At 35.4% G+C, this 22,112-nt stretch overlaps 1 protein-coding gene across 1 annotated transcript; it reads left to right on the forward strand.

Annotated features, from left to right (window-relative positions):
* The first annotated feature begins 1,420 nt into the window (after positions 1 to 1,420).
* On the forward strand, positions 1,421 to 21,891 carry LOC144374526 (cytochrome P450 3A9-like). The gene is made up of 7 exons (XM_078037306.1): positions 1,421 to 1,495; positions 1,759 to 1,847; positions 2,528 to 2,676; positions 16,406 to 16,581; positions 17,950 to 18,176; positions 20,538 to 20,700; positions 21,329 to 21,891. Exons 1-7 carry the CDS (start codon positions 1,421 to 1,423, stop codon positions 21,422 to 21,424), a joined length of 975 nt encoding a protein of 324 aa, XP_077893432.1. The 3' UTR covers positions 21,425 to 21,891.
* Positions 21,892 to 22,112: the final 221 nt, after the last annotated feature.

A 22,112-nucleotide genomic window follows, 5' to 3' on the forward strand; every position in this document is an offset into this window, starting at 1 on the left:
TTATTTAGAGACAGGGTCTCACTGAATTGCTTAGCACCTCACCATTGCCGAGGCTGGCTTTGAACTTGTGATCATCCTGTCCCAAACTCCCGAGCTGCTAGGATTACAGGCATGACCACTGTGCCTGGCTGGAAGCATACATTTTAGTACAAAAATATATTATATATGCTGGAACTAAATTTCAGGGGTTTTGCTTTGGTGGGCTAGCACCCAGGTGAAAAATAGAATTATCTTTCTTTCCCCCTCTTCCCTTGTAGAAAATATTGGAAGAAATTCCATTAATAACGTGTTTTTTTTCTGTATGTCTTTTATTTATTTGTTTTTCTTTTCTCTGACATTAGCTGAGAGTTTTATGTAGACAAAATATTTTATGTTTCAAATATTATTATTTTTAAAATTATCATATCTAAGCACCCCTTTATCAAGATGCTTATGTTGTAAATGCATGTAAAGACAGAACTGATCTTAGGTAACATATAGTTGACCAAGAACATCTGTTATCTGTCACCAACCCATTTCTCCTCTGCAATAGCCCTGGGGGTTGTACTAGATCTTCTTAGGTCTTCTTCCTGTCTATTCCTCTGGAAAAAGCTTTCAACCAAAGGAAATTTTACATTTAAACAAGGGTTGGAATATAAAGTCCAAAAATGATGTGAGGTACCTGGGTGTCTCTTCCAAACTCTTAGGTGGTTAGGCATTTGGAATAAATACTATTGAATGTCTGACATAGTAGGCAGTGGATGTTATAGTTAAAGCTTCATCCCAGGGCTTCACAAACTGATTTCCAGACCACTCATATATAATCAAATCAAGCCTTTATTCAGGCACACTGGTGGCAGCTGACCAGAACATAAAACTGTTCCCCTGATCAGCCCCAAACAATTGCAAGGGCATTTTTATAAGCCTGTTTAGGGCGTCTAGTCAGTGCAAGCAAGTCAGGAAACAGAAGTGGGACAGTGCAGTCAAGCAGAGGTAAGCCTAACCAATCAGAGTTAGCCCAGTCACCCCTGTTACAGAAACAGAGCCCAGTTACTCTAGTTACAGAAACAATACCCCATTAGGTAGTTCTGTGTTCTTAAAGGTTTCTATAGCAAAAGGAAAAGAACATCTTGTCCCAGTCATGACTTTTCTACTTGGCATGGTTGTTTTACAGTATGAAGTCATAAAACAAAATGGAGTCACATTTGCTCCTACTATCACATTTCCCACTGGTTTTAGTAGGTTTGATGTCAATCTTGCACATCATTAGGCTTAAGTCCAGGTGTTCTTTTTCTACTATCACACACTAAACATTTTTTAAATAAAGCTTGTTTAACAAACTTTTGCAACTGTGGAGACCTCCACATTTATGTAGACAAAATATCTTTTCCTTTGACTCCAGAGTTTTGGTCTAGTGGGATTTATGAAAAAAGCCATCACCATGTCTGGGGACGAACAGTGGAAGAGAATAAGAACACTGCTGTCTCCAACCTTCACTAGTGGAAAATTCAAGGAGGTAATAAAATAGGAAGGTTTTTCATTGGAAACTTAAAGGATTAATCTGGGTATGGGTAGAAAGTGAGAGAGATAGTAGTCCCTTTCAAACGGATAGTCCTCTGAATTTGAACTTCCAAAAAATGTTTTTTTGTCTTTATGTTTTAGAAGAGGTATAATGGGAATCATTATAAATGTCTCATATTTCTTCATTCTGGGAAAGCCATAGTGTTGGGGACTGAGTCTCCTCACTTAACTATGCATGATCTTTTGTTTTGTGCATAGATATTCCCCATCATTAACAAGTCTGGAGATGTGTTGGTGAATAACATGAGACTGGAATCAGAGAAGGGCAAGTTTATAAACTTGAAAGAGTAAGTAGCAGGGCAGTTCTGGCATTCCAAGCTCCACCAGGAGCCCCATCCAACTGCCTTCTGAATTCCAAATGTTGAGCTAGTGCAATGAGCAGACAAAAGCAAGTTTGGAGTCACAACTCCAACTGTTCATCCAAGAAGGAGCTTCTCCCAGGTGGAGACAGGGAAGCTGGGGAGAAAGGATCTCTCCTGTATCCACCAAGGTTTGTTTGGCTGCTATTTGTGACTTTGGATATACTAGAAGACAAAATACTGTCAAGGTCAAGGTCACCTTATTTGAGCCCTCTAGGAAGACTCAGTTATTCCACCCTTGTCCTGCTGAAGCTCAGTTTGAACAAAACTATCATCATTCACATTCTTTTTGTGCTACTGTAGTATGTCTGATTATGGATCTTATCCCTGTTTGGGTAAGCTTCTTGAGTTCAGAAGTGAGTCTACCTCACCTCACTGTGCCCATCACTCCTGGAACAAGGGCAGTACTCATTTGCAACTCATAAAGGCCTCATAGTAAGTGTGAAGGATCATGGAGTCATCTGAGAGTCCAGCAGATAACGGTGAGTGTGTGGCTCACTGCTTGTCTTGCCTGGGTATGTGAACTTACTCCTACTTTTTGCTGCATGTGTAGTGGAAGGATTGGGAAGAGCCACTGGTTTTAACTTTCCATGTCTTTCTCTATTCAGCATCTTTGGAGCCTATAGTATGGATGTGATCACAGCGACATCATTTGGAGTGAACATTGATTCTCTCAACAACCCACAAGATCCCTTTGTGGAGAAAGTCAAGAAGCTGTTAAAATTTCATTTCTTTGACCCTTTGCTTCTCTCAATAAGTATGTGGACTACCATGTTATTAGTTCCCTCTCTCTATTTAAATAAGATCATTATTGATACATAATTAACAATCTTTTAATTACCCCACTTAATTATACAATTAAATTGTTCAGTATGAAGATATACTCAACCATCACTAGTGACCATTTTTCAACTCAGAACCAGACTACCATTTCATTATAAACTCTGTATTCCTCAAGCCTAAGCAACCATGGATTTATTTTCTAACTATAGATTTGCTGATACTGTGAATTTTCTATTAACAAATCCTACAATATTTGTCTTTGCATGTCTGACTTCTTTCATTTATCATCGTATTTTCAAATTCTTTCATCCTGAAGCATGCGTGAGTACTTCATTTCCTTTTTAAAAAAATTATTTATTTATTTGTTCTAATGAATTATACATGACAGTAGAATGCATTCCACTACATAAAACACAAATGGAGCACAACTTTTCACTTTTTTGTACTTGTACATGAAGTAGATTCACACCATTTGTGTCATCATACATGTTCCTAGGGTAATGATGTCCATCTCATTCCACCATCACTACTACACCCATCGCCCCTCCATTTCCCTTGCCCTATCCAAAGTATCTCCATTCCTCGGATAACCCCCCCCCCCATTATGGATCAGCATTCACTTATGAGAGAAAACATTCGACTTTTTGTGTTTTGGGATTGGCTTACTTCACTTAGCATGATATTCTCCAACTGTATTCATTTTTGTAAAAATTCCATGAATTTATTCTCTTTTAATGCTGAATAATATTCCATTGTGTATATGTACCACACTTTCCTTATCCATTCATCTGTTGATGGAAATCTAGGTTGGTTCTACAGTTTAGCTATTGTGAATTGAGCTGATATAAACATTAATGTGGCTGCATCACTGTATTATGCTGATTATTAGTTCTTTGGGTATAAACCAAGAAGTGGGATAGCTGGGTCAAATTGTGGTTCCACTCCAACTTCTCTGAGGAATCTCTATACTGCTTTCCAAAGTGGTTGCACCAAGTTGCAGTCCCACTAGCAATGTAAATGCCTTTCCACTCACATTCACACCAACATATATTTCTGCTTGTATTCTTCATAACTGCCATTCTGACTGGAGTGAGATGAAATCTTAGAGTAGTTTTGATTTGCATTTCTCTAATTACTAGAGATATTGAACTTTTTTTATACATTTGTTGATCACTTGTGTTTCTTCTTCTGAGAAATGTTTGTTCAATTTCTTAGCCCATTTTTTGATAGGGTTATTTGCTATTTTTTGTGTTAGATTTTTTGAGTTCTCTATATATCCTGGAGATTAGTGCTCTATATGATGTGCATGTTGTCAAAACTTGCTCCCATTCTTTAGGCTCTCTCTTCACCTTATTGATTGTTTCTTTTTTTTTTTGATAAGAAACTTTTCAGTTTGAATCCATCCCATTTATTGTTTATTGATTTTATTTCTTGCACTTTAAGAGTCTTGTTAAGGAAGTCAGAATCTAATCTGACATAATGAAAGTTTGGGGTACTTTTTATTCTATTAGGTGCAGGGTCTCTGGCCTAATTACTAGGTCCTTGATTCACTGTGAGTTAAGTTTTGTGCATGGTGAGAGGTAGGGACTTAATTTCACATTGCTACATATGGATTTTCAGTTTTCCCAGAACCATTTGTTGAAGAGGCTTTTTTCCCCAGTTAATGTTTTTGGCACCTTTGTCTAGTATGATATAACCACATTCATGTGGGTTTGTCTCTGTGTCTTCTATTCTGTACCATTGGTCAGCAAGTCTATTTTGGTGCAGATACCATGCTGGTTTTGTTTCTATAGTTCTGCTGTATAGTTTAAGATCTGGTATAGTGATGCTTCCTGCTTCACTTTCTTTTTAAGTATTGCTAGCTATTCTGGGTCTCATATTTTTCCAAATAAATTTTATGATTGCATTTTCATTTCTATGAAGAATGTCATTGGGATTTTAATAGGGATTACATTAAATCTGTATAACACTTTTGGTAGTATGGATTTGCCAGAATTTAATTGAGACTTTTTGCATCTATGTTCATTAAAGATATTGGTCTGAAATTTTCTCTTGTTGATGTGTCTTTGGCTTGTTTTGAAATCAGAGTGATTTAATGAGTTTGGAAAAGTTTCCTCTTTTGCTATTTCATGGAATAATTTAAGGAGTATTAGTTTTTGGTCTTCTTTGAAGGTCTTGTGAGAATCTGACTGGTAGAGCTTTTCTTTGTATGTAGGCTTTTGATGGTGTCTTCTATTTCCTTGCTTGAAATTGATCTAATTAACTTGTGTATATTACCTTGATTAAGTTTGGATAGATCATGACTCTAGAAATTTGTTGATGTCTTTGATATTTTCTATTTAACTGGAGTATAAATTTTTTTAAATAGTTTTTAATTATCTTCTATATTTCAGATGTGTCCATCATGATATTTCCTTTTTATCACAGATTTTAGTAATTTTCCTCTCTTTTTATTAGTGTGGCTAAGGGTTTATGAATTTTATTTATTTTTTTAAAGAACAAACTTTGTGTTTTGTCAATTTTTTCAATTGTTTCTTTTGTTTCAGTTTCATTGATTTCAGCTCTGATTTTAATTATTTCCTGTCTTCTACTACTTTTAGTGTTGATTGTTATTTTTGGAGGGGCTTTGAGATGTAATTTTAGGTCCTTTATTTATCGACTTTTTATTCTTTAAAGAAATGAACTCCATGCAATGAACTTTCCTCTTAGTACGACCTTCATAGTATCACAGAGATTTTAAGATGTTGTATCAGTGGTCTCGTTTACCTCTAAGAATTTTTTTATCTCCTCTCTGATGTTTTCTGCTATCCCTTGATTATTCAGTAGCATATTATTTAGTCTCCAGGTGTTGGAGTAGCTTCTGTTTTTCATTTTATCATTAATTTCTAATTTCATTCCATTATAATCTGATGGCATGCAGGGTAGTGTCTCTATTTGTATTTGCTAAGAATTGTTTTGTGGCATAATATATGGTCTATTTTAGAGAAGGATCCATGTGCTGCTGAGAAGAAAGTGTATTCACTCATTGATGTATGAAATATTCTCTATATGTCTGTTAAATCTAAGATATTGATTGTATTATTGAATTCTATAGTTTCTTTGTTTAGCTTTTGTTTGGAAGATCTACCCCGTGGTGAATGTGTTGTGTTAAAGTCACCCAGTATTATTGTATTGTGGTCTATTTTACTCTTGAATTTGAGAAGAGTTTGATGAATGTAGATGGCTATTACATTTGGCATTTTCTTGTTATCCCATAATTCATTGTTTGGGGAATAAGTATTTATAATTGTTATTTCTTATTGATGAATGGTTTTCTTAAGCAGTATAAAATATCCTTCTTTATTCCTTATAATTAACTTTGTCTTGATGTCTACTTTATTTGATATGAGGATAAAAACCTGTGCTTGTTTACACAGTACATGTGAGTAGTATATTTATTCCCAACCTTTCACCTTCAATTTGTGGATGTCTTTTCCTATGTGATAAGTCTCTTGAAGGTAGCATATTGTTGGTTTTTTAAAAAATCCAATCTGCCAGCCTATGTCTTTTGATTGATGAGTTTAGGCCATTAACATTCAGGGTTATTATTGAAGTGTGGTTTATATTTCCAGTCATTTTGCTTTATTTTTGGTTTTTAATTTGACTTGGTTTCTTTTTTGATTGGCTTTTCCTTTAGTGTACTTCCTCTCTTTGCTGATTTTCATTGTTGTTTTTTATTTTTTCTTCATGGAATATTTTGCTAAGGATGTTCTGTAGTCCAAGCTTTCTAGTTGTAAATTCTTTTAATTTTTGTTTATTATGGAAGTTTTTCACTTCATCATGAAATCTAAAGCTTAATTTTGCTGGATATAAGATTCTTGATTGGCATCCACCTTCTTTTAGAGTTTGGTATATATTATTCCAGGACCCTCTAGCTTTGAAGGTCTGGGTTTAGAAATCTGCAGAGATCTTAATTCATTTTCTCCTATATGTAATCTGATTCCTTTCTCTTGTGGCTTTTAAATTTCTTTCTTTATTCTGTATGATAGGCATTTTAATTGTTATGTGCCTTGGTGTAGAATCTGTTGTGATTTTGTACACTTGGTGTCTTGTAAGCCTTTTGTATTTGATTTTCTAATTCATTATTTAGGTATAGGAAATTTACTAATATTATTTCATTGAATAAATTGTTGATTTCTTTGTTTTGAAACTGTATGCCTTCCTCTATCAAAATAATTCTTACATTTGGACTTTTCATAATTCATGAATGTTCTACTCATGGTTTCTTACCATCTTCACTGTGTGGTCAACTTTACTTTCAAGATTATATATTTAGTCTTCATTGTCGGAGGTCCTATCTTTCAAGTGATCTAATCTGATGGTGATGATTTCTATGGAGTTTTTAATTTGCTTTATTGGTTTTTTTTATTTCAATGATTTCTTTTCCTTTTTTTGGTAGAATCTCTATCTCATTATTGAAGTAAACTTTTGCTTCCTGTATTTGGCTATGTAACTCTTTATTGAAATGACCTTTTGTTGCCTGTGTTTGCTTTCTTATATCATCCTTTAATTCACAGAACATTTTAATTACATACATCCTGAACTCTTTTTGGACATCTCTTCTGCTATGCTGGCCATTGGTTCTAGTAATGTATCTCGGTTTTTTGGGGGCACTTTCTTCCCTTGTTTTTTCATATTGTTTGCATGTCTTTCCCTTTATCAGTGCAGATCTAAGGTATTACAGTTTTTACCAATAGACTTATAGTATCCCTGCAGAATTCCATGACCTCTCCTTTAAAGAGGAGATCAATATTAACATATCCCCATGCAAACATTATGCAGGCTTAATTAAACCAAATAGCTTCTTTTGAGATGTTTACAGGTTTGTCACAATAGACAGAAATGGTGAGTTTGATTATTATTAACAATGTAAACAGTAGGTTGCAAAAAGATCTACAGTTTATAATGGTGGACAAAGAGAGAATGGGGGACTGATTTAGGATGAGATGTTAAGGAGGTAGGAAATGAGGATATAGAGTTATTAGATCTTAGGAAGCATAAAAGAGGAATCAAAAGATGTTGGCTAGTAGCAGGAGAAAAGAGACAAAGAGACTTTGAGGATATAGATAAGTGGGAAGGAGAGAAAGAGAGAGAGAGAGAAGAGAGAAGAGAGAGAATAGAGAACAACAAATAATTTTATTTGCTAATATTCTGTTGAGATTTTGCATCCATAATTATAAGATATATCAGTTTGTAGTTCTCCTGTATTATCTTTGTGTTAAGTCTTAAGATTAGGCTAACATGGGCATTTTAAGATCTTTTACAAGTGTTCACTGTATTCTATATTTATAAAATAATAGATATTTCTATGAATGTTTGTAAAGAGGTAAAGAATTGGTATTAGTTCTTTTAATGTTTGGTAGAATTGTCCTTGGAACATCTGGACCTGAGCTTCACTTTGTAGAAAAGTTCCTAATTTAATCTCATCACAGGATGTATGTCAATATATATTTTGCATTTCTTTTTGTGTCAGTTTCTGTTGTTTGTGTCTTTTTAGGAATTTGTCTATTTCATTTATGTAATTTGTATAATTGTTGTGTAATCTGATTGTTACAATATCTTTATAATTCTTTCTATGTTTATAATGTCAGTATTTCCCAAGTTTTCACTTTGAATGCTACTAACTGTAGCCTTTCTATTTCTAGGTCAGAGTAGCTATTATTTTGTGAATTTTGTTGGTTTTTTTTTCAAAGAATTGCATTTGTTTTAATTAATTTATTCTATTGATTTTATTTTTTATTTGATTAGTTTTCACTTTGGTCCTTAATATTTTCTCTCTTCTGTTTCCTTTAAGTTTAATTTGCTTTTTCTTTCATGATTTATTATGTAAAGTTTGATCATTCATTTGCAATCTTTGTTTTTATTTAATAGATGAGAATTTATCTCTGAGCAATGATGGCTTTTTCTCCATTCCATATTATACCTTCTTTATTTCCTTTCAATACTTTATCTATTTCACGTTATATTTCTTCTTTCATCCAGTGTTTATTTAGGTGCATATTGATCAATTTGTCCATACTTTGAGTTTTTCAATTTTCTTTCTAATAATGCCTTCTGGATTTCTTATGTGGTGATTGAAGAAAACTTGCTCTGTTGGTCCATCCTGACTGCTCTTTCTTGAAGAGCATGATTAACTGCAGCTTCAGACAAAAGCCTAGTTTTATCCAAAGCCACTCTATTCCAGTACAATAAGGGGAAAGGGGTCAGGGTTTTCATCTTGCTCCTTTGGTCACTCCAAAGAGGCATAAGGGGCCACTGATCTCACTGGTATAGTGGTGATCCTATATATGACATCTTCTTCCTCATCCAGTGGCCTGGAGCCCAATCAGTGGTCCAAATAGAAATAGTTCCTCTTTAGGAACTCCTGTGATTTCCACTTTTCCAATTGGTAGAGAAAATGTAATTGCTCCAGGTAAATTTTACATTTTTCACTGAAGTGTCCTTTGTTTTTTCTTTCCCCTGCAGTAATATTTTCATTCCTTACTCCAATTTATGAGAAAATGAATATCTCTCTGTTTCCAAAGCATGTCACAAATTTTTAAAAGAAAGCTATAAAGAGAATGAAAGAATGTCACCTTCAAAAGAAACAACAGGTAAAATCTGGTTGTGGTTACAGAGGTTCATTTTTGATAATTTATTTGCCTATGGGTGTATGACTTCCATACTTCTTTGTATATTTTTAAAAGGTAGATGAAGAACTCTTGGTTGGGAGTAGTAGAGGGTTTCATTTGGGGAGAATAAAGAATTTAGCATCTAGTAATTGAAAAACAAGAATGAATTAGAGAGGGAACTGAAATAGAGTAAGATATATTCCATGCTTTTATAATTATGTCAAAATGGACTCTACTCTCATATAACTGAAAAGAACTAATAAAAAAGACTTAAATAAATAAAATTATATTTTCCAAATACTGAAAAAATAATGAATCAGAGGGAAAGCATTTACAATTAAATAATGGGCGTGGAATTTAGTTTGTCAAGGCATAAATATTGCTGATAGAAAAAGTCCCAAATGCTCTAAAAAGGAGTCCTTGTATGTTGTTGACTAGAATGCACATTAGGACAGCCTTTATGGAAAACTATGAGGAGGGCCCTCAGAAATCAAATACAGACCCACGGTATGATCTAACAGTGTCACTACTAGGTTATAACCACAGGAAATGAAATCAGTATGTCAAAGAGAGATATGCATTCCCATGTTTATTGCAACACTATGTTAAAATTGTTCTTATTAATTTTTTTAATTGTTTTTTAATTTTTTTATTGGTTGTTCCCAACATTACAAAACTCTTGACATATCGTATTTCATACATTAGATTGAAGTGGGTTATGAACTCCCAATTTTACCCCAAATGCAAATTGCACAATCACGTTGAATACACATCCACAATTTTACATAATGCCCTATTAGTAATTGTTGTATTCTGCTACATTTTCTATCCCTTACTATCCCCCCTTCCCTTCCCTCACATGTTCTCTCTCTACCCCATCTACTTTAATAATTTCTCTTTTTGTTCATTTTCCCATTCCTTTCACAACCTCTTATATGTAATTTTGTATAGCAATGAGGGTCTCCCTTCATTTCCATGCAATTTCCCTTTTCTCTCCCTTTCCCTCCCATCTCATGTCTCTATTTAATGTTAATCTTTTCTTCCTGCTCTTCCTCCTTGCTCTGTTCATAGTTGTTCTCATTATATCAAAGAAGACATTTGGTATTTGTTTTTTATGGATTGGCTAGCTTCACTAAGCATAATCTGCTCTAGTGCCATCCATTTTTCTGCAAATTCCATGATTTTCTCATTTTTAGTGCTGCGTAATATTCCATGGTGTATAAATGCCACGTTTTTTTTTATCCATTCATCTATTGAAAGGCATCTGGGTTGGTTCCACAGTCTAGCTATTGTGAGTTGTGCTGCTATGAACATAGATGTGGCAGTATCCCTGTAGCATGCTCTTTGAAGGTCTTCAGGGAATAGTTCCAGAAGGGCAATAGCAGGGTCAAATGGTGGTTCCATTCCCAGCTTTCCCAGGAATCTCCATACTGCTTTCCAAATTGGCCGCACCAATTTGCAGTCCCACCAGCAATGTACAAGTGTACCCTTTTCTCCACATCCTCGCCAGCACTTGTAGTTGTTTGACTTCATAGTGGCTGCCAATCTTACTGAAGTGAGATGGTATCTTAGGGTGGTTTTGATTTCCATTTCACTGACTGCTAGAGATGGTGAGCATTTTTTCATGTACTTGTTGATTGATTGTATATCTTGCTCTGAGAAGTATCTGTTCAGGTCCTTGGCCCATTTGTTGATTGGATTATTTGTTATTTATTGTCTAATTTTTTGAGTTCTTTGCATACTCTAGATATTAGGGCTCTATCTGAAGTGTGAGGAGTAAAAATTTGTTCCCAGGATGTAGGCTCCCTATTTACCTCTCTTATTGTTTTTCTTGCTGAGAAAAAACTTTTCAGTTTAAGTAAGTCCCATTTGTTGATTCTTGTTTTTACTCTTGTGCTATGGGTGTCCTATTAAGGAATGTGGAGCCCAACCCCACAATATGTAGATCAGAGCAAACTTTTTCTTGTATCAGATGCAGAGTCTCTGATTTGATATCAAGCTCCTTGATCCATTTTGAGTTAACTTTTGTGCATGGCGAGAGAAAGGGATTTAGTTTCATTTTGTTGCATATGGATTTCCAGTTTTCCCAACACCATTTGTTGAAGATGCTCTTCTTCCTCCATTGCATGCCTTTAGCCCCTTTATTGAATATAAGATAGTTGTAACTTTGTGGATTAGTCTCTGTGTCCTCTCTTCTATACCATTGGTCCACTCGCTTTTTTTGGTACCAGTACCATTCTGTTTTTTTCACTATTGCTCTGTAATATAGTTTGAAATCTAGTATTGCTATTCCGCCTGATTCACACTTCCTGCTTAGAATTGCTTTTGCTATTCTAGGTCTTTTATTTTTCCATATGAATTTCATGATTGCTTTATCTCTTTCTACAAGAAATGCCATTGGGATTTTTATTGGCATTGCATTAAACCTACAGAAAAGTTTTGGTAATATCACCATTTTGATAATGTTAGTTCTGCCTATCCATGAACAGGGTATATTTTTCCATCTTCTAAGATCTTTTCTACTTCTCTCTTTAGGGTTCTGTAGTTTTCATTGTATAAATCTTTCACCTCTTTTGTTAGGTTGATTCCCAAGTATTTTTTTTTTTTTTGAGGATATTGTGAATGGAGTGTTTTTCCTCATTTCCGTTTCAGAAGTTTTGTCGCTGATATACAGAAATGCCTTTGATTTATGAGTGTTGATTTTATATCCTGCCACTTTGCTGAATTCACTTTTTAGTTCTAGTAGTTTCTTTGTAGACCCTTTTGGGTCTTCTAGGTATAGAATCATGTCATCCACAAATAGTGATAATTTAAGTTCTTCTTTTCCTATTTTTATGCCTTTAATTTCTTTCGTCTGTCTGATTGCTCTGGCCAGTGTTTTGAGAACTATGTTTAACAGAAGTGGTAAGAGAGGGCATCCCTGTCTTGTTCCAGATTTTAGAGGGAATGCCTTCAATTTTTCTCCATTCAGAATGATGCTAGCCTGAGGCTTAGCATAGATTGCTTTTACAATATTGAGGTATGTTCTTGTTATCCCTAGTTTTTCTAGAGTTTTAAAAATAAAGGGATGCTGTACTTTGTTGAATGCTTTTTCCACATCTATTGAGATGATCATATGGTTCTTATTTTTAAGTCTATTGATGTGATGAATAACATTTATTGATTTCCGTATATTGAACCAGCCTTGCATCCCAGGGATGAATCCTACTTGATCATGGTGCACAATTTTTTTGATATGTTTTTTAATCCGATTCACCAGAATTTTATTGAGGATTTTTGCATCTAGGTTCATTAGAGATATTGGTCTGTAGTTTTCTTTCTTTGAGGTATCTTTGTCTGGTTTCGAAATCAGGGTCATGTTGGCCTCATAGAATGAGTTTGGAAGAGCTCCCTCTTTTTCTATTTCCTGAAATAACTTGAAAAGCATTGGTATTAATTCTTCTTTAAATGTTTTGTGAAACTCCACTGTATATCCATCTGTTCCTGGGCTTTTCTTGGTTGGTAGTCTTTTGATTGCTTCTTTAATTTCATCCACTGATATTGGTCTGTTCAAATTGTGTGTATCCTCCTGACTCAGTCTGGGCAAATCATATGCCTTAAGAAATTTATCAATGTCTTCAGTATTTTCTATTTTATTGGAATATAGGTTTTCAAAATAATTTCTAATTGTCTTCTGTATTTCTGTAGCATCTGGTGTGATATTGCCTTTTTCATCCCTTATGTTAGTAATTTGAGTTCTCTCTCTTCTTCTCTTCGTTAGCATGGCTAAAGGTCTGTCAATCTTATTTATTTTTTCGAAGAACTGAATAGATTTTGAAATCATCCACCATTAGGAAATGATAAATGCAATTAAAATGTGTCTGAACTGACATAAACTTCAAACAGCATATACATATATCAAAGTAATCAGGTACCTGTTGATATGTATATTTTAATGTTTTAATATATCAGTTGAAATAATTTTTTTAAATAGAGGGAAAATGTTTCATCATATCCCGTCTATTTAATAGGTAAAATTTCAACATAAAAGTTATTTTCCTGGTGATTTAATTTCATCAGATTTTATATAGTCAAAAATCATTGCATTTCCAAACCTTTAAAAACTCACTTTACATACTCTCCACAGAAGGCATCCTCAGGGTAGCTGGAACTTTCTGGCCCCTCATGGAGCAGGCATGGGGTTCTTTAGGTGAAGATTTTGTTTCATGTATGAAGCCTGACACAATAATGTGTGCATGCCAGGGAGCCAGGATGAGCCCTCCAGGGGTCAGTACAAAATTCATAGCTTTAAGCATGGTGGGAGTTTTCAAGAAACTTGCCAAAAATCTGATGATGAGCTCTAACAATTGTAGGAGATTAATCTGTGGCATCTTTGGTGAAGAATTAAGGTAGTAAAACAAAATATTGAAGTCCAGGACTTCTCTCTAAGCAAACAAATGCAACAAGAGACAAAGCCAACCACTCTCTGGCCAGGAGGCTGTGTTCAGAATCCACAGGAGCTCACAAGTAGTGAGAGCAAAGGCCAGTAGCTATTGGACACCACAGCCAGTTTTCATTCAGGGAAATATCCTACTCTTCAAAGTTTGTAGATGGATGCTTTTCTTCACTGATGACTTAGGAAACTCCAGCTGGACTTCTGTACTTAAAGAATTCATAGTATCAGAAGGGAAGATAAGTTCTGCACTCTTAATGCCCTGCTATCTTTGAAATCTCTCTGTTTCTAGCATCGGGTGGATTTTCTTCAGCTTATGATAAATTCTCAGAATTCCAAAGATGTGGAGTCTCATAAAGGTAAACAAGGTTGCTATCTCATCTACTGATGGGGAAACTCAGAGGGAAAGATTGTTCTGGAAATGTACAGAAGATTTTCCAGGAAGAAGAGTATTTCTACCTAGTTGCAGAAAGTGCATGATTGGATGTCATATACAATAGCCTGAGGAACTTTCTAGAGAAGCACACCTAGAGCCATGTTCAAATGTTGAAGCTGATAAAAACAAGTATTTCTTTCACTAGCATGGTAGTTTTATTCAACTTATTTTCTTACTATTTTTATTTTGATGCTCAATTCTCCCATATTTGTCCACTGGAATCCCTTTCATGTAGGCTCCTGAGTCCTCTATTATTCTTGTCATCTTTTTTTATGATTGTTTTAAAAGTAGCTTCTGTTTATTCTGGCCATAGCAATATTGAACTGAAAACATAGAGGTTCTCCATGTAGTCTTGAATACACTGCTTCACTCCCCATATCTACCACCAGAGACTTATATTTACACAGTTCAGGAACCTGTATTGACACACTTCTAGCATTCACAGTCCACAGATTTTCTTAGGGTTTGCTCGTAGTCTTGTACATTTTATGACATGTAACCACATTATAGTAGGATATAGTGTATTCTGTGTCCTTTTCATTTATTTTGTAAGTATTTTCTTGCTTTCTGATTTAAGATATTCTAGGTTTCTGCGCTGTTTCTCATGACAGCTTTGTTTTTTGTTTTTGTTTTTGCAATTAATGAAATTTAGAAATCAAAATTTTTAATCATCTTGTGGATTTTTGCTTTTAGATACTCTCAGTAGGCAACATTATTAACATGAAATACTTCTACATGCAACAGAGGAAAGAAATATTTCTGTATCTACTCACATCCAGTGATATAAACTATTTTTCTCTCTCCTTCATTTTTTTTTTCTAATTTATTGCTTTTTTCTGTAATGCACAAATACTTCCATTGCAGTTCTAATTCATGGCACCCAGTACTATGACAATCAACTGAATAAAGTCTTGAATGTTGACCAATTAATTCTAGAGATGAGGACTGGGCTTACTACAACCTGCCAGTATACATATTTTTTAAAAGATATTTTTATTTTTTAGTTATAAATGCACACAATACTTTTATTTTATTTTTATGTGGTGCTGAGGACCAGTACCTCACGTGTGCTAGGTGAGTGTTCTACCACGAAGCCACAACCCCAGCCCCAGTGTACATATTTTTAGGTTCACATGTACATATTATCTATCTATCTATCTATCTATCTATCTATCTATCTATCTATCTATCTATCTATCTATCTATCTACTTATCTATCCATCCATCCATTCATCCATCTATCCTGTATGTATCTACCCAATTCTATTCAGCTTTTTGTGATGAAGTAAACAGTCTGTAGTTTAACTCTTCAATAAAATAACCACCAAACACATGTGCCTTCTTAGCACTTGACATGTGGCTAGTGCCACTGAGGAATTGTTTAAAATTTAAACATTCACGTGTGGCTAGTAGCTACGAATGCAAAAAGCCAAGCTCCAAACCTTGACTTTTTTTGGTGCAGGGGAGAGGGTTACCAGGAATTAAACTCAGGGACACTCAACCACTAAGCCTTATCCCCAGCCCTACTTTGTAGTTTATTTAGAGACAGGGGTCTAACTGAGTTGCTTAGCACCTCCCTGTTGCTGAGGTTGGCTTTGAACTCATGATCCTTTTGCCTCAGCCTCCCACTGAGATTACCGGTGTGTGCCACTGCACCTGGCCTGAACCTTGACTTTATAGTCCTATTTCATGGGGTTCATACTCACTGGGATAAAAGATTTGGTAATTAAATGTTCTCATGACAACATAGAAAACCATCATCAATAAATCTGAACTCTGTAGACCTTTCAAACACTTGTTGTGTGTATTCTTTTTTTTAATCTTGAATTGCATGATTTGCACAGAGACCATGTTTATTTCAGGGCCTAGGTATCTAAAAGTCCATGTTGATCATACTGTGTATCTTAGATAGAAATGGTATCTCTTGCAATTACCTATCTTTGGTGGTGCTGAGAATGGCATAGTTAGTAGCCAAGTCCAAGAGTGTTATAGACCTCAGGAAAACAGGAATAAAAAAAAGTTTTTCTTTGTCTCCCCTATCAGAGAGACATGAAAGTGAAAACCACTCTGCGAGTGACTCTGAATTGCTTTTCCATGGTCCTACATAGTGATCTGTGGGGTTTAATGGGATTTCTCTTTATCTAAACTCTGATGTTGGGATTTGCTGAATTTACCTAAATTGTGTTTTCTCTTCTATTAGCCCTGTCTGATCTGGAGTTTGTGGCCCAGTCAATTATCTTAATTTTTGCTGGCTATGAGACCACTAGCAATGCTCTTTCCTTCATTTTGTATGAACTGGCCACCCATCTCGATGTCCAGACCAAACTGCAGCAGAAGATTGATTCGACTTTGCCCAATAAGGTGAGAAGATGTTATCTGGAGAGGGAGGAGGGGAGGCTGAGCCTCAACAAGACTGCCTCCTTTTCACTTCCTAGGAGGCTTTGTCAAAAATATAGTCACTGATTCTTTCCACCACCTCTATTTTTAAAGGATTTGAAGAGACAAATGAAGGAGAAAACAGTATTTTGGGGAAAATGCTATTCCCAAAACTACAAGGAATTTTTAAAAGAGTGTAGTTTCAGTTGTATCCATTACCAGTTACCATCATTACACCCAGGAAGTGTAAGCATGTGTCACTCAAGTGTCCAGATCATTGGCTCTGCTGAGCTGTGGCATGAGCTCCTGCCTGGTTGTCTGCTGAGTGAGCCTGGGCTTGATGGGCAGGACGAAAATGCTCTGCTCCACACATCTAGTAATGTATTTGAGAGAAGCAGTTAGGGGATGAGTCAGGTTTTCTGACTCCTGAGCCAAATTCTTTACTTCTACTTTGTATCCTCTCCAATGACACACCAGGCATTAGTCACAAGTAGTACCAGCTGTCCTTACTCCTCTGCCTAAGTAGGGAGTCTATTGGATATGAAGACACCTGGTCTCTGGGGCTGGCATGGCTGGTTTGGAGTGAAGTGGGCACAAAGCCTCTTCTTCAGAGCTCACAATGAATCCCTGAAGAACAACCAGGAGACTGGTCCAGCAACAGAGGGTGGGGCTGAGAGTGGCTTCCTGCCCTCCTTAGAATGTACTCTGGAACTGAAATTGTGTGACATGGTGCCATCCAAACTTGGACTTCTTTTGGTGGTACTGGAATGGAACTTACCAGATTCTCCAAATATTTTTTCCATGATGTAGTGTTATCCTAAAGTTTCATACACACACACACACACATACACACACACACACACACACACACACACACACACACACACACACACATATATATATATACTCAAAGCAGGATTATTCAAAAAAATTTATATATAATTGGTTATTTCCTCTTTTCTATTTTCGTGAAATAGGCATGTGACTTTTCTAGAGAAAGGTAACAGTGATTTTTACATATTTTCCCTCAGTGTAATTGTCATATTCTATTAGTTACTTTTCCTTGCATGAGGAAAAGTAGTACATGATGATGCTGAGGATATTATACACTGAATTTGGGATTGTCCCAAAGGTCTCTTATGTACAAAACTACTCTGCACTTCTCAATGAGCCATGGACATGGTTGTCAAATGGACATGATTGTTATTACAGTGCTTAGTCAATTGTAAGCATTACTCTCCTTCTATATTGTGTTATTCCTGGGACTTCCTAACACTTTAATAAAACTACGTAGATTGTGTTTAAAGTTAGTTCTAAACATAAATTTCCAAAAATCTCTTTTTTTCTCTTCAGGCACCTGCTACCTATGAAACTGTGATACAGATGAAGTATCTGGACATGGTGGTGAATGAAACTCTCAGGTTGTACCCAATTGCTGGCAGACTTGAGAGGATCTGTAAGAAAGATGTTGAAATCAATGGAGTGCCCATTAGGAAGGGGACAGTGGTGATGATATCAAGCTATGTTCTTCATCGAGACCCACAGCACTGGCCAGAGCCTGAGGAGTTCCGCCTTGAAAGGTACAGGACCTCTGGGAAAGGGAACCACCCTGGGCTAGGGTTGTCCAAGCATGTCCTTGTATTTCTTATCATAGATGACATATAGGTAGCTATGTAATTATTTTCATATATGTCTTTGTACTTTAAGCAGTTTTCCTGTTATAAATATAACACTTTCTTGCGAAATGATATGAATTTGTGACAAGGAACAAAACAAATACTATGTCTATTCACTATCCTAAATTCTTTTTTTAAAATTTTAAATTGATTTTTTAAAAAATAAATGACAACAAAATGCATTACAATTCTTAGTACACACACATAAAAACAATTTCTCATATCTCTGTTTGTATATAAAGTATGTTGACATCAATTAATGTCTTCATACCTGTACTTTGGATAATAATGTTCATCACATTCCATCATCCTTGCTAATCCCCTGCCCCTCCATTTCCTTTCCACCCCTCTGCTCTATCTAGAGTTTATCTATTCTTCCCATGCTTCCCCTCCCTACCCCACTACAAGTCAGCCTCCTTATATCAGAGAAAACATTCATCATTTGTTTTGTTTTTTGGGAACTGGCTAACTTAACTTAGCATTATCTTCTCCAACACCATCCATTTACCTGCAAATGCCATGATTTTATTCTCTTTTAATGTTGAGTAAAACTTCATTGTGTATATATGCCACATTTTTAATCCATTCATCTACTGAAGGGCATCTAGGTTGGCTCCACAGTTTAGCTATTGTGAATTGTGCTGCTATAAACACTGATGTGGCTATATCTCTGTAGCGTGCTGTTTTTAAGTCTTTTAGGTATAAACCAAGAAGAGGGATAGCTTGGTCAAATGGTGGTTCCATTCCCAGATTTCCAAGGAATTTCCATACTGCTTTCCATATTGGCTGCACCAATTTACAGTCCCACCAGCAATGTATGAGTGTACTTTTCCTCCCACATCCTTGCCAACACTTATTGTTGTTATCATAATAGCTGCCATTCTGACTGGAGTGAGATGATATCTTAGAATAGTTTTGATCTGCATTTCTCTAATTGCTAGAGATCATGAGCATTTTTTCATATATTTGTTGATTGATTGTATGTCATCTTTTTAGAAGTGTCTGTTAAGGTTATTGGCCCATTTATTGATTGAGTTATTTGTTTTTTTGGTGCTTTGCTTTTTAGTTCTTTATATACTCTAGAGATTGATGTTCTATCTAATGTGGTAGGGGTAAAAATTTGCTCCCAAGGTGTAGTCTCTTTATTCACCTCACAAAATGTTTCTTTTTCTGAGAAGAAAATTTTTAGTTTGTTAAATTCTTCAAATAACCATGAATTAATAATATGATCATGTTCTCATAAACATATTTCTATGTATAGATAGATATTTTTGCTAAACTAGATTGTATCATATTTTATTTTTGCTTGCACCTGATAATATATACATTCAACCTCTGCATGTATGATTTTTTTTGCGTGGTACCAGGAATTGAATTCATGAGTGGTCGAGCACTAAGCCACATCAGTAGCCCTATTTTGTATTTTATTATAGACAGGGTTTCACTGAGTTGTTTGGGGCCTCACTAAATTGCTGAACCTGGCTTTTAACTTGGGATCCTGCTGTCTCCCAAGTTGCTGTGATTACAGGCATGTGCTGTGCTCAGCCTTATGTATGGTTTTTCCATCTATAATTTCAACTAACTTATAAACTTTTTTCTTGTCAGTTTCTCCTAAACAGTCTAAAACAATAAGTATTTATATAGTATTTAAATATTATTACTTATTATAAGCAATCCAGAGATGATTTAAAATATATTTCAGGATGTGCATAGGCTATACATGTATTTCCCCATTATTTTTATAAGAGCCTTCAACACCCAGGATTTTGTTTATTCTGATGCTAAAATGAATTCTCCTCAGATATGGCACATTATTCTGTGTGTATGAGTGTGTGTGTGTGTATGTGTGTGTGTGTTTGTGTTTTCAAATTTTAAAGCATGTGCCATAACTGACATAACCACTATCTCATTTTATTTTATGTATTCACTCTTATACTCCTTAAATTTTATGTGTGTTTTGTTTTCTTTACTGTCTCAATTTACCATGATTTCCTTTGAAACAGCATTAATCTCATCTCAAAAAGACGGAAAGATCCTATAGGCTAAGGGGGAGAAAGGTGGAAAAACTTCTATAGGCTAAGTAATAGAAAGGTAGAAAAATTCCATAGCTTAACAATTCTCATAGCAAAGCCACAGCTGGATTTCAATGACCAGCCCAGAAATCATCTTTTACACCATTGCTTGAGATTGTCTAAGGAACAAACTGAAATAAGTAACTGTTTAGGTTTTAATATTTTGCTTACTTCTCATCTATTGTGGGACAAGGTTCAGTAAGAATAACAAGGACAGCATCAATCCTTACGTGTACATGCCCTTTGGAAATGGACCCCGAAACTGCATCACCATGAGGTTTGCTCTCATGAACATAAAACTTGCTCTTGTCAAAGTAATGCAGAACTTCTCCTTCAAAACTTGTAAGGAAACACAGGTCAGTAGCTTTTCATATATACAATGTTTTATTTGAAGATGTTTTTCCAAACAGAGGGGGCCAAGTGACAGAAAACTATATGCTCATTCATCATTTAATTTTTAGATCTATAGTTCAGTGAGTCTCTTTTGCACGATCTTTGAGATTTAGAGTTCTACACCATGGGGGCTCTAAATCTATGGCTTTATGAAGACCAAAGTGTAAAAAACATATGGACTCAATGCAGACTAGTGTTCCATGTGTATGTGTGGACTGTGAACTTGAGCACAGTGTAAATTCAGCTCCAAGTCTCCTGGAGAGACCCTGTACACAGTCATGAGGTGTGGTTACCACAGGGTTCTGATGTTTGAGTGAAGCTCTCCTCACCAGAACTTACAGAACTTCCTTGTCTCAGGCCTTGTACAAGATAAATGTTTATGAAATAATTTTTCAGATAAATGAATAATTTTACTATCCAATTATGACACACCTTAGAGAATGAGTAGGACGAATTCAAAGAACATGATACTAAAAGTAGTTTTTTTTGTTTGTGGAGCATTACTGGGCTTAATGTATCTTCTTGACTTTGTTGCTTTGGTTCCTGGTGTTTCATTCATTTCTTCTCTATGTGCTTGTCTATACATTACAGATTTCCCTGAAATTAGCCGATCAAGGAATACTTCAATCTGAAAAGCCAATTATTCTGAATTCTGTGTGCAGAGATTGGATAATAAGTGGAGCCTGAACTTCCCTAATGATTTGTGCATTGTTGTCCTCAGATCCTGGGACCCAGAACATCAGAGAACAAAAATGTATTTTGTGAAGAAAACTCAAAATGAAGATAGACTCTATATTCCTCAATTGATGAATGATAAGAGATGCTGGACCTTGCTGACCTTGCTCAGGGTCTGTGCAAAGTATTATGTATTTTCTAATGAAAAGGAGGTGCCCACTTCAGTGCCACACATGAAGACTCACCCTTTCTGGGTCTAATGGGCTCTCTCCTCTCACTGCCAGTTATTACTGGCAGCTCCTCCTGAGCTCTAATTAGAGAATCAACAATTATCACCAAATTTTTCAATAATTTTTAATGAAAATGAAGGTGGTTGTGGTGGCTTTTGTAGTGACATTGATATAAGATGTGTTCTTTTAAATATGTTATGATAAGTTTTATAATGAGAAAGTCAATAAACATATCCTTATAGAAGTTTATCTGAAGCCTCTATGCCCATTTAAGGGGATATATAGTACTCAATCAGTGAAAGTCAAAATTCAATCTTTTGATCATCACAATAAGTGAATACATGAAGCTTTTTATGAAATTCAAATTAAATAGTAAGATAGAGTTAATCCACTGTGAGTTTCCCCATTGCTGGAAAAGAATATTCATAGTGGCCTTCTGTCATTTTTGAAGCACAAAATTTATAACACTT

This window comes from Ictidomys tridecemlineatus, unplaced genomic scaffold, assembly GCF_052094955.1.
Source record: "Ictidomys tridecemlineatus isolate mIctTri1 unplaced genomic scaffold, mIctTri1.hap1 Scaffold_73, whole genome shotgun sequence".
NCBI lineage: Eukaryota > Metazoa > Chordata > Mammalia > Rodentia > Sciuridae > Ictidomys > Ictidomys tridecemlineatus.